Genomic DNA, 13,770 nt, shown 5'->3' with positions numbered 1-13,770 from the left:
AGAAGCGCAACGGGGAATATAAAAGAGCAGAATGGTGATGGATTCAACTATGGAAGTAATAAAAAGTGGCTAGGCCTCAGGTATGCTTTAGAAACAGAGTGGACAACCTGAACACGGTATATGACAGAGAGAGAAATCAATGAAGTCTCTGGATGCATGGCTAGAATAACTGAGTAGAAGGAAGACGTAAGTAAAAGGAAACACTTCCCTGGTGGTCCAGAGGCTGGGACTCAGCATTCCCAGTGCAGGGGGCCCAGGTTCGATCCCTGGTTAGGGAACTAGACCCCACATGCAGCAACTAAGAGCTTGTATGCTGCCAACTAAAGCTTCCACATGCTGCAGCTAAGATCGGCGCAGCCAAACAGACAATAATAAATGTTTAATGAAAATATCGACAGCTTTCTTTTGGGATTTAAAAAACATTTATTTGGTTGCGCCAGGTCTTAATTATAGCACACAGGATCATTACTTACAGCATGCAAACTGTTAGTTCTAGAGTATGGGATCTAATTTTCTGACCAGGGATCAAACCTGGCCCCCTGCCTTGGGGGCACAGAATCTTAGCCACGGACCACCAGGGAAGTCCCAAGAGTTCTGTTTTGAACATGGAGAATGTCAGGTCATCCAGTGTTGAGTAGGCAGTTAGATGTGGAAGCTGGGCACTGAGGAGAGACATCAGGGCTGAAGAGACAGATTTGAGCATTGCATGCATATAGACGGCACTGAAAAGTCCTAGCACTGAATGGGAATTCTTAGACAAGGTAATGTATGTTTCAAGAGTAATCAAGAATGTCACTCCATCAAAAGAAAAAAAAGTTCCTCTTCAAATGTGAAATTTACCTGATTTGTCTGTAAATCAGTTGAGCCATTACTTCTAGGTGTATAGTTATTTCTTAAGTTTCCTAAAAACCACCAAGGCAAGCCAGCTACATCCCACTCCTCAAACCCGAGGTCCAGTCTTGACGTCTCTTCTTGAGTTAAATTTGCTACCAAGTCTTCATCTACAAAAGTCAAATGGAAAAGATGATAACTGTATACAACACTTAAGAATCAAGACTCTCTTCCTAATGCTTAAAATTTCTCGTACAAGGCAGGCAAAAAGAAAATCCTTTTCCCGGTAAGAAAGAATCAGAAATCAAATACCTGTATCAGTTGCAAAGCCCAAATCTCCTTCCTCTGCTTATAGATTTCATTAGCAAATAATGAAACTAGAGGTCATTCATCGAGAAACATAAACTCTGAAAGCATCCAAACAATGACACTGTTCTAAAAGGATTTCTAAATGGTCACCTGGTGGCATTTTAAACATGCCCACCACTATAACAACTAAGGAATGACTTGACTCGTGACCGCAAATGGTGACGGCATAGTGGCCCAACCCTTGAGACAGAAACTAGGTGCACAGACCATCCTGAGCAATCACAAGGCTGTCAAGGCAGTCTCACTAGTACCACATATTTTCGGATGTTTCTCAATGATTCATATGTTTCAGTAGGTAACAACCACTATGAAACACTGAACTCTAGGCTGTCCAAATAAACACACATCTATGTCCTTTCTGGATCAACAGGCTCTTCTGGAGCTAAGATATTTAAAAGCTGGAAATATTGCAAATCCAGGACATAGGAAGGGCCCACACATTCCAAATAAAAGATCTTGTGTTGTACATCTAAATGATACTCAAGGGAGTTACTAACGTAAGTTTGTTGCTACCACATGAAATTCTTTTCATTCTTTCCCACTGTCCAATCTTTTTTGCTGTACTTTCTTACTCTTCTCTACCTCTTCCTAATACACTAGGCATGCCAATGGCAACTAAAGGTGTTTAAATGTGCTAAGGTACATACAGTTGAAAAAATGTCTGCAATAAATGGATCCTTGCCAGAACAGTTACCCTATCTACTTACAAATTATGCTGTTCCTATTAAAAGGTATACCTGTGCTCAGGGAAACTTCAACTACCTTTTATTTACTCACTGCTGAAATTATGAGAAACCTAATTTTCAGATGGTATCACACTAAACTTATCTTCAACTCTTATCTTATTCAAGCTCTGTACCTTCTTCTGAAGGGAATGAAAAAAAGGCCATTCTTTCCATATGTAAAAATTCTGTACTTTCTACCTATACACATCCTTGAGAATATTAAGCTATTAATTCTGAAAATTTACATCATGAACTACAATTTCTTGTCTTGGCTGTTGTTATATATTAAACAGCCCTTTGAGTAGAGAATAAGCAAAGGCTTGTATTTAAAGAAACAAAATTACACACTTAGGGCCATACAGACGGAAATAAGCTCCCAGCTAACTAACTAGATGGCCCAAAATTCAGCTTATATTCAAAGCAATTTAAAGAAAACAACCTAACATAATAAACAGATTAAAATTTATCATTTACAACAACTGTAGCATCATAACCTTCTGGGATGTTGCTAGAGGTCTAACCTGCCACTTGTGCAAATGTGAGTCAGGTACCTACACTAGAAACCATCATGCCGTAAAATATCTTTCAGAAATTTATGACTTTACATTATCTTTGCAGGAAAGAGTTTAGGAAAGACTTTATAAAGCAGGGTTTAGGGGAAACTTCTGAAATGCTGCTCAACTCACTTAACCCGACTGCACTATATCTAATATGAATGGGAAAGATCTAATGACTGCCATCCAAGGATACAGGAACCACTAGGCTTCTTATGTCTCATTCTTGGCTCTGAGACATTAGGTCCATTTTACCATCCTTGCAAACTTCACAAATACATGAAAATTAGCCTTTGCCTCAAGCAGACAAATAAAAATAAAATTCTAACCAGATCAAATATATACAGGGGAGCCAAGATTTAAAACGCCAAGGCACCCGAGTTACCAGGTGGCAACTTGATGAATGCATGGCTATCTTCTATTAGCATGCTAGCTAAAGATGGTCTTGCTCCATCCTGGTCACCATGTGTTGCTAAAAGAGAACTACCATCTTCTTCAAAGTTAACAGTAGTAAGCAGGATAAAGAAAAGGTTTCAGAAAAGAGTGAAAATAGGTATGACATATACCGCTGCTACATCACATAAGAGACAGCGTTAGTATTTTTTGAGTTCTCGATGTAACGGTCTTAATAGATGCCATTTCTAAAAGTAAACACCAGAAGAAGAAAGAGAAAGAAAAGTCTACATAGTTTTAATCCAAAACTTACCTTCCCTAGAATTTTTGCATTTATACTGTGAGGTAGGCAGCGTGGGAATATTGCCTTCTTCAGTTCTTTTCCTGGAATTGGAACTTTCCTCTACACTTTGCTGAAAGGAAGCGAAAGGCGCCCATCAGTACAGCAGAAATGACTGTGACCAGGGGATGTAGCAGTTCCATTCCAGCTCTCCAGTGAGTGTGCGACACAATGGGTTACGCACCAGGAAAGAAAACTCTGGAGTTCACAACAGTCATCAAATACAGGCAACCTCTTAACCCACTGTGGGAAAAAAATCTGCACCAAAGGTCAAAATCTACTGTTACAAACAGGCTATCAATATAAAGCCTCTAGCCTACACAGAATTAGGCATAATGCAGAAAACATATACCAAGATGATCATAAAGGTTTTGCAGGTTTAGGGAAGCTTTAAGAAATGGCCTGACATGAACTTATTTGCAACAAGTCTGTTAAAATCTAATCAAGCAATTTCCTCAAACACCTATATACATACACCATCACACACAAGCCCCAAGAAAATGCAACTGGAAGAACTGAAGATCGGAAGTGCTACATCCCAAAGAAAGATTCAGAGACTGGAACTCTGTTATGGGCAGAACAGAGAAGGTTCGCTCTGTCCCTAGTCTTTGAACTCCCAAGAACCTTTCTTATTAAATTCTTACCACATTCAGGAAAGGTCTTGGGAGTCCAAGATCATAGGTACAGAGAAGGGGCCACTCTGTACAACAAAAGAAGTCACCGTGTGGTGATTTTACCTTCAGTTGGTCTTGACTTGGAATATCCATACTGTGCTCCTGTGCGATAGCGAGAGTCTGAGCAGCATCTGGATAGCAAGTAAAACAAAAGGAAAACCTTCCCTGGTAATAGCCATTCTTTCCACACCAAAAGGACCTCAGCAAACAACCCTGAAGCCAGGCTCGATCCCTAATTGTGACTGGCCAAGGCTCTCATCCAAAAGGAAAGGAAAAAAATTAATAAAAATGGCATAGACCAAAAGAGGCTCTATTCAAAATATATTACCAAAATATAATTGAAGAAAAATGAAAAATGAATAAAAAATGTTCTTCCATATCATGCTTTCAAATTTAATATGACAGCGATTCCAAGCATGGAATAATGGAGAGTATTTTGTCAATTCCTATAGGCGTATTCCAAGTTTGCCTTTTTTAAACGATAAAAAAAAATTTGACTTTTTAATTTTTATTTTCAAGTGTTAAAGCTATAGAGAATTATGAAATCTAAAAATCTAGGTTTGCTTTATGACACAACAGCTCCCTCATGTAAAGTTACATTCTAAGTGTCAATGATATTTCAGTTTAAACTATCATCACCAGGTATATACTTTTTTTTAATGAATAACTCTTATTTTTCCCAGTTCCTGTAAACATTTCCTAAGGAAGAGGAAGAAAATAAAGTTTCTCTCAAGGCCAACAAAAAGAAGTAAAGGAAAGAATAACCTGAGAGAACTTAGATAATCAGAGAAAAATGTATTTCAAGGCCTTGCAAATTTTTCAAGCCAAAGAGAAGATGCAAATTTAGCTACAGGAAAAGAAAAGATGCAGAAAACTTAATAAGCTTGGACCACTCATAATATAAGGCTCTACATAACTATATGCACTCAAATAAGACTATCATGGATTGGGTTCATCAGCTACTACTAGGTCCAGAAATAAGACACTTAATAGAAAATGTCACTCCTCATCCAATAAAGACTTCCAGAGAAAGGCTACAGATCCCACAACAGGTCTGACAAATCAGTTGTTTGGCACAGAGCAAATATTTTCAAAATTGCAATTATAAAGAGCAGTATTTCTAGAAGCATTTTTATAGATAAAATGAAGATACTAAAAGTTTTAAGAGCCAGCATTTTCTGAGCACAGCAGTTTTTAAAGATCAATTAACATACAATGCAGTGAAGCATTTTTCAATAAAGTAATTTGATTACTGTCATTTCTAGTTCTATATACTACCTTACTTAGGTTAAAACAATTAGAAGCAAAAAGAAATTATCAGTGAAAACTACAATGTACAAGGAAATTTCAATACAAAATTTGTCATATAAATTTCATTTTATTCGAATACATGTGGAAATTTGGAGAAATAATTTATAAAGAACCACCTTCATTTCTTCAACCATCAAAATAAAAGGTTTACTTTATTTGCAAAGGTATAAAGTAACTGATAGGGAAAGCAGTTTTCTCATTTGTCCTTTCAAATAAAAAACATGCAATCCAATTTATGAAGAGCAACAGAGATGGCCAACCACAAGCACTAATGCAAGTTCAAATTCAGAAGAGACAACCAGTCAAAATTACTTTGGGGCAATTTCCTGGTTTTGATCACTGTACTGCAATTGTATCAGTTAGTACCACTGGGGAATCTGGGAACTCTTTTTAGTATCTTTGAAACATTTTTGTAAGTGAAATTATTTAAAAGTGATAAATTAAAGAACAAAGAATGTTTTAAAGATTTAATGTTCAGATTTTTTTAAATGTGTTAAAAAATTAATTGGGGCAAATTTTTTAAAAGCAGGGATTAAAGAGACATCAATGTGTGGCATAAAGGAAAGAGCAAGGGTGGGACAGTCACAAATATCTGCTCTCTTATCAGTGGCATCTCATTTTGGGCAAATTACTCATTCTATTTAAAAAAAAAAAAACTCAAAAATCCTCAGTTTCTTCATCTCCAGACCTTCCTCATAGGGTTGTGAGGATAAATTGAAATGTCTGTTAGAGCAGAGTTCATTTAATATACAGCATGTTAAATTCTGATGAGGAAGTAGAAGAAAGAAAATGAGAGAAAAAGTGAGAATTATGCTCACTCTAGATATTTAGAGAACAGATCAATCAGAAAGCAAATTTTACTGGAAGAATAGATCAGCAAATATAAAATTACTTGTGTATTTCAAGACAATAGTGACTATCCTAGGAAAACCATACTATTTCACAAGTGCCTGAACTTCAAAAAAGTGTCGTATCATTTGTAAGGCCTTCCCTCTAAAACAGAGCTTTACAGATGGGTGAAGTGGCTCAGTGAAACCAACAGGCTTCAAAATTCAATGCAAGTTCAAACTTACACTTCAGTATGAGAGCAGAGTCTCTTTGCTCTCACTGTAAAGAGTAAATCTTTATTAGAAATGTTTTTTTTTTTTTCCAACCTGTTTGTTTCAGTAAACTATTGAAAAATACCCAATCTAAAGAGATTACCAACTTGGGTTTTCTTCAAAGAACAACGTCACCTAAAATCTAATCTGAAACTCACAAAAGGGCTTCATGTAGGAATGGAGAAAGAAAAAAGTTTCATTATTTGGAAATGAGGGAGAGGGTTATATTTTAGCTATCTATAGTTTATTCACTTATCTCTAACACACCATACTTCAGACCCCAAAGCAGCCAGTTTCCTTCACAATCCTAATAAATTAAACTCAAAAGACAATATTTAAAATATGTGGAATCAAGCAAAAGGTCAGGCAAATTGGCATTCAAATAACAGAAAACTAAAACCTTTAGGAAAAAAGGTTCTTCAGGGGCAGGGGAGGGGGACCTTTTTAACAGATGGTCAGGGTAACATCACATAAAGCCCACAAAATATTACCACCACTGAAAAAGGGATACATAGACCTTACATGGCTCTCATGTGATGCAATAAAGGTATGAAGCACTACCTATGAAATCTTGGCAAAAAATTTAACCTTGAATCCATCCAAACACTATTTGTTCAAGCACTATTTGTTCACCAAAAATAGAAGAGACAGAGAAACATGTTAAACAATATCACAAGGACACAATCTGAAAATCAGAATGTGGGAAATTTATTAGACAAATGAAATGATCCATTTCTTCAACAAATAAATAATATAATGAAAAGAGGGTTAAGTTTTATAGATTAAAAATACTTAGCAAGACGTATCAACCAAAAGCAAAGTGTGGACTTTGTTTGGATACTGATTTGAATAAGCCAAATGTAAGAGATATTTCTGAAATAACTGGAGTTAACATACATGAACTGGCTGCTGGGTAATGTTATGGAGTTACTATTTTGTTTATTATTATTAATTCTGTTGGGTATAATAGTGACACTGTAGTTATATTTGAAAGAAAAAAGTCCTTATCTGTAAGAGACTTTTAAAGCCTGTGTCGAAGAAACAAATATGGCAGAACGTTAACAATTACTAAGTCTAAGAGGTGGGCTTCACTTATTCTAATCTCTATTTTTAGTATATTTGAAAATTTTCACAATGAAAAGTCAAATAAACAGTAGCAACGTTTTGTGTGACCACCATCCCCCCCCAAGTCATGGCAAGACAGCATTCAATTTCCATCTAAATCCTCCCTTTTTCCCATGATCTGCCCCCTCAAAGTTAAAACTGTGATAAGGACTGAAGAAATATGATGTGACGTACCTGTAGCAGCAGTAGCTAATGTGACAAGATTCTTTCTTAGCATATCATAGAGAGGGCTGTAAAAGAGATAAAATAGGAAATTAATAATCACATGGTTTCCCATTTATATGTAAAAGATATTTTTCATATGCTATGTCCCAACATTCTCTATAACACATAAAGAGGCAGAATTTTCTCCCCAGAGTACATTTTTTTTAAATTATTAAGTATCAGCATGTTAGTATCCAAGCCCTTGTATCACTTTGCCCTCATAAAAAAATTTTACATTTTATTTCATAAGCTAACAGTAACCTAAGTGGGGAGATTTCCTTTAAGACTACTCCCTCCTCCTACATTTTATAGGAAGGGAGTCTTAGAAAACTGATCACAAAGCTATAGAGAGAAAGAGAACACTGACTTCTCAACTATTAATTAGCTCCTGATTGTCTAAGTGAATAACCATATACCCCATGCAGCTGGAAAATGCCACACAGCAGGTCAGAACAGCTTTAGCGTGATTCTTATGAAGCCCACCATTAACCTTTAAGTGCCCAGAAACTATACATTTCTCTTGTCAGCTCATTCTTCCTCTCTCTGTAACACTGCTTCACAAAATCTAACCTAGTTACATCAAGCTCCTACCTGCGCCTTTATATACGATGTTCAATCTGCCAGAAGCTCTCCTTCAATAGGCTCTCCCAAGTATTTAATTACCCAGCTCTCACCTCAAATATCACTTCCTCAAGGAACCTTTCCTCAGCTCCTAAGACCCTGAACCCCATCCCCCAATACAGTCTCATGTGCCTCTTTTCTGTAACACTTACCTATATAATTTTACTATGAGGAACAGTGTTTACTGTCTCACTACTCTTTAAACTCAGTAAAATTAGACACTGTTGCTCATGATCATGTTTCCAGTACCTCACAGTCGCCTGATATATGCAGGCCCAAGAAATAACTTGTGGACTAAAGGATTAAATAAACATTAATAACCAACGGGGATTAAGTGGTTAGGTATAAGCACCCCAAAAGATAAAGAAACACTCCTTGTTTTTACCTTGGATCTTTCACAGAGAAGCTCTGACGACCTAGGAGTTCTCCCAAAAGATCTCCACCACAGTATACCATGTGCTGCTCCTGCTGATCATAAAGCTGCTTCACCATGATATACTGGCCTAGATAATGCATAACCTACATGGGAATAGAATGCCACCAAGAGATTTGTCTCACTGCAGCCCAAAATACGAATTAGAGGAGGAGAGAAGGTCAGCTCATTTGCTAGAGGAAGAGAGAACATATTATGGACATGACTCCCAGTGCTTGCCTAAGGGGTCCTACAACAGGATAGTCGCCCCCAGTCACTAAGCTCATCTACTCACTATTGTTCTGGACACTAGGAGACCCTTGCTTTTTGGAACAGAAATATACCAGTCTGATAATGAGGAAAACTGGTGAATTTACCAGGTATCCCCTTAAAAATGCTCTCACCAGTCCAAATAAAGGGATGTGCTCTATTACTAGAAGTAATAAACTTTAAATTTGCCTGGATCATAAAAATGTTTTCCAACTCTAGGGCACACAACCACTATAGACTTTGATGTGTGTTAAGTCTTTCTGGCAAATGGAAGTACAGTGGTTAATAAGCCATCAGCACTATAAGTACATAAAACAATTTAAGTGTTTATTAAATAAAAATTTAGTCTATCTGACCTTTTCACAGAGTTAACAAAATGGAAGGGAAGACACAGAAGTTAGTGATTCAAAAATTTTTAATTATCTAATTTTCCAAATGTTTCCTCCAGGTGGTAGATTTTTTTAAAAATTGCGTGTGGGTAGTGTGTGTGTGTGAGTGTGTGCTCAGCTGTGTCCAATCTTTTGAGATCCCATGGCCTATAGCCTACTAGGTCCCTCTGTCCATAGAATTCTCCAGGCAAGAATACTGGAGTGGGTTGTCATTTCCTACTCCAGGGGATCTTCCCAACCCAGGGATCGAACCAGAATCTCTTGCACCTCCTGCAATGGCAGGCAGAATCTTTACCGCTGCTCCACCTGAAAAGCCCTTCATTTCAATTGCTTCATAGTTAAGCTCACTTGATGACACTAAGAATGTTACCACAGACCACAGAACAGACCAAAGCAGCAGTTTTTACCTTTAGTCCCTGACTTCCCAAGAATTATTAGGTATCTGCACAAAACTCTTCCCTATACTGTTTCTACTATGCTGGAATAGCGATGCTCTCAGGCACTCCTCCATCCCAGGCAACATGTCCCAGTATTAACAGAGCTCTCATATCTAATTGACTATCTAGAGAAAAGTAAGCTGAGAAAGAACGTCTACTGAAAGGAAAAGGAAGGTTTACATTTACGTCTATCCAACTTTCAGAAAAAAATAAATCCACTCTAGGTATACAAAATAAGATCTTTAAAAACACTACTCTGAATTTGTACAGACTACCATTCTCTTTAGAACTGGACATGGAACAACAGACTGGTTCCAAATAGGAAAAGGAGCACGTCAAGGCTGTATATTGTCACCCTGCTTGTTTAACTTCTATGCAGAGTACATCATGAGAAACGCTGGACTGGAAGAAACACAAGCTGGAAACAAGATTGCCGGGAGAAATATCAATAACCTCAGATATGCAGATGACACCACCCTTATGGCAGAAAGTGAAGAGGAGCTAAAAAGCCTCTTGATGAAAGTGAAAGTGGAGAGTGAAAAAGTTGGCTTAAAGCTCAACATTCGGAAAATGAAGATCATGGCATCCGGTCCCATCACTTCATGGCAAATAGATGGGGAAACAGTGGAAACAGTGTCAGACTTTATTTTTCTGGGCTCCAAAATCACTGCAGATGGTGACTGCAGCCATGAAATTAAAAGACGCTCACTCCTTGGAAGGAAAGTTATGACCAACCTGGATAGTATATTCAAAAGCAGAGACATTACTTTTCTGACTAAGGTCCGTCTAGTCAAGGCTATGGTTTTTCCTGTGGTCATGTATGGATGTGAGTGTTGGACTGTGAGGAAGGCTGAGCGCCGAAGAATTGATGCTTTTGAACTGTGGTGTTGGAGAAGACTCTTGAGGGTCCCTTGGACTGCAAGGAGATCCAACCAGTCCATTCTGAAGGAAATCAACCCTGGGATTTCTTTGGAAGGAATGATGCTAAAGCTGAAGCTCCAGTACTTTGGCCACATCATGGGAAGAGTTGACTCATTGGAAAAGACTCTGATGCTGGGAGGGATTAGGGGCAGGAGGAGAAGGGGATGACCCAGGATGAGATGGCTGGATGGCATCACGGACTCGATGGACGTGAGTCTGAGTGAACTCCGGGAGATGGTGATGGACAGGGAGGCCTGGTGTGCCGTGATTCATGGGGTCGAAAAGAGTCGGATATGACTGAGCGACTGAACTGAACTAAACTGAACTGACCATTCTCATTATACTATACTGCCTCAATGCACATATGATAAGCAATATTTAAAAATAAAAATGAGAAAATTCTTCATGTACCAAATAGTGTCAAGATTCATAATAAAGAGCTTATTGTGTAAACTGTCCAACTTTTCCCCCATAAAACAGTTTCCCAAAACAATATATACTTAATTCTGTCTTACTCAGGCAAACTCTGCCATGCTACTGAAGGAGACTACATAATGCATTGTAAGAACTTTATTGATATAAAAATCCACATTTTATCAAGAGTTTGGAGAACAGTTTTATCAGAATTTAAAATATAAAGTCCAAAACGATGCACTTAATTTAAAGTGACACAGGAGCCATGAGTATTCTGGAAAATCGGAATGCCTGCAGACTCGTTTCCTGAAGAGGTGGAGTGACTCAGGAACACAGCGCTGCTAACAGGTGTCAGCTGCTGTGTGTGTGTGCTCCGTTGTGTCCAACTCTTTGTAACTCTATCGACTGCGGCCCGCCAGGCTCCTCTGTCCATAGAATTTTCCAGGCAAGAATACTGGAGTGGGTTGCCATTTCCTCCTCCAGGGGATCTTCCCAACCCAGGGATCGAACCCACATCTCTTGTGTCTCCTGCATTAGCAGGCAGATTCTTTACCACTGTACCACCTGGAAAGCCCTGATAAGCTTTTATGAAGTCAAAAAAAGCTTGATAATTTTGTTCCTTCCCTCTGTTTAAGAAGGGTTAAGATATTTACCCTACTAAATTCAAGCAGTTCAAAGAGACTAATGTTTTAATAGAGTTTTTTCCACTTAAAAAATTTAATTTCTTTTGGTTTTAAAAAAAGTTATTTAAATGTGTATTTAAAATAACTCACAGTCCTCAGAAGAGTATCTGACCAGGGATTGAGCCCACACCCTCTGCACTGGAAGCCAAAGTCTTGACCACTGGACCACTAGGGAAGTCCCAGCTTACCTCTTTAACAGTGAACATTTCACCTTGTGCACCTGCTGCTTGCAAAATCTTCAAAAGAGGCAGTTTTGGTCGTACCTGATACAAACATAAAATAAACTTGCTATGTACATTTCAATCAGAGTGGTCTCTGAAATCCACGGGAAAAACAAACCTTAAACTTTTTTTTTTAACAAACCCTGGTAGACATTTAGCATCTAGTAACTACTGATGATCAGACTATTCCTTGCGAATTTTCTGTAAAATCACATTTTCAAAAGACAGCATGTTCATATCCACTAGAATGGCTATAACAAAAGCGTTGGAGAGGATATAAAGAAACTGGAACCCTCATGCACTGCTAATGGGAATGTACAATGGTGCAGCAACTGTGAAACCAGTTTGGCAGTTACTCAAGAAGTTAAACATAGAATTACCATATGACCCAGCACTTCCACTTTTAGGTATACATCCAAAAGAACTGAAAGCAGGGACTCAAGTAAATATCTGTACACCACTGTTCATAGCAGCATTATTCGTAATAGCCAAAATATGGAAATAACCTAAATACCATTGACTGATGAATGGATGAGGTGTGGTATGTACAGATATGGAATAGTGACTCTGCCATCTTCTGATTGTGGAGTATATCTTTAGTCAAACAATTTAATCTTTTTCACTTTATATGATCGAATTTGTCTTTCTTCCTCTTACAGCCTCTTTGGTTTTGTCTTAAAGTTTCTCTTATTCTAAAGTTTCACAACACCTCCTAAATGTCCTTCTAATATTTTTTATCATTTCACTTTTTACATTTAAATCTCTTTTTTGTTTAAGGTTTGAGGTCTTCCTTTGTTTCCGTCTAGAGATGGCCAATTAAGAAAAAGCCCTTTATTACATAAGCCACATTTTCCCTTATCAAATCCAAATTCCAGCTTTATCATAAATTAAGATACATAATACTATATATGGTATAATACATATGAAATAATAAACAAAATTTTTTATTTTCATGTTAAAGGAAAAGATCTGGAACAAGACACACCAAACTGATAATAGTGTTATCTTAGGGGGAGAGAACTTTGAGGGAAGGGAGGAGATGGTCACAGGAATCTCTACAGATAAGTATGTGATAAAGTTTGAATTTTTTAATAAGAATACACTTGCTATAATTACCATTTAAAACTGATTTTTAAAGAAAACAAACTAGCTACAATGAAGTAAGAAAGAAGACAAATATATAACTTGGCCCCAAATTCTCCACTAGCCAGTCATATCCTAAAACAGGGTGGTGTTTAAAATGTGCCATTTTGAGCAATCTGTAACCTTTAAATATTTATTTAACTGATGATCAATTCAAATTTATGAGCACTGATGCTATTTATGACATTTAAAAAGTAATCTTTTCTGCTCTACATAAAATCCTAGTCACTGAAGTCAGCTACATGCCCCAATCTATTCAAAAACTTGAAGAAAAACAAGAATGCCTAAAAATAATTTACCTGATTGGTTTGTTCTGGAGAGATCCTGCAAGCACTGTCAGATGCTGAACACTGGGTAGAGGTGGAAAATGATGTCATTTTGGCAGTGAAGTGAAGTGAAGTCTGCTGTTAAGTTTAAACGGAAAAAAAATTATAAAATATCTTCTAAAGTAGAAAATTCTCTTTAGGATATACCAAAAAAAAGCAGCAAGCAGAAGTAAAAAAAGACACATATATCAGAGCACCCTACACAAGTGCAATATACCCACGCTGCGGTTCTTCTGATCACTTTCTAGTTGATTCTGCAAAAAACAGAAGAGCATAATTAAGAGTAAAAACCATCTATACTTCCCTC

The 13,770-nt window shown here is 37.4% G+C and overlaps 1 protein-coding gene across 1 annotated transcript in view; it reads right to left on the bottom strand.

The window, feature by feature from the left end:
• MDM4 (MDM4 regulator of p53) overlaps nucleotides 1-13,770 on the bottom strand; it is a 35,807-nt gene that overhangs the window by 4,299 nt on the left and 17,738 nt on the right. Inside the window, exons 2-8 of the mRNA XM_052654019.1 lie at nucleotides 13,437-13,541; nucleotides 11,962-12,036; nucleotides 8,633-8,766; nucleotides 7,597-7,652; nucleotides 3,950-4,017; nucleotides 3,186-3,285; nucleotides 841-1,001 (exon numbers count right to left, since the gene is read on the bottom strand). Of these exons, the coding sequence (XP_052509979.1) occupies nucleotides 841-1,001; nucleotides 3,186-3,285; nucleotides 3,950-4,017; nucleotides 7,597-7,652; nucleotides 8,633-8,766; nucleotides 11,962-12,036; nucleotides 13,437-13,514 (672 nt within the window). The 5' untranslated portion in view covers nucleotides 13,515-13,541. The remainder of the gene's footprint in view (nucleotides 1-840; nucleotides 1,002-3,185; nucleotides 3,286-3,949; nucleotides 4,018-7,596; nucleotides 7,653-8,632; nucleotides 8,767-11,961; nucleotides 12,037-13,436; nucleotides 13,542-13,770) is intronic.

This window comes from Budorcas taxicolor, chromosome 16, assembly GCF_023091745.1.
Source record: "Budorcas taxicolor isolate Tak-1 chromosome 16, Takin1.1, whole genome shotgun sequence".
Lineage (NCBI taxonomy): Eukaryota > Metazoa > Chordata > Mammalia > Artiodactyla > Bovidae > Budorcas > Budorcas taxicolor.
Note: the sequence above shows the minus strand (reverse complement) of the source record. Positions and strands in the feature narration are given on the sequence as shown.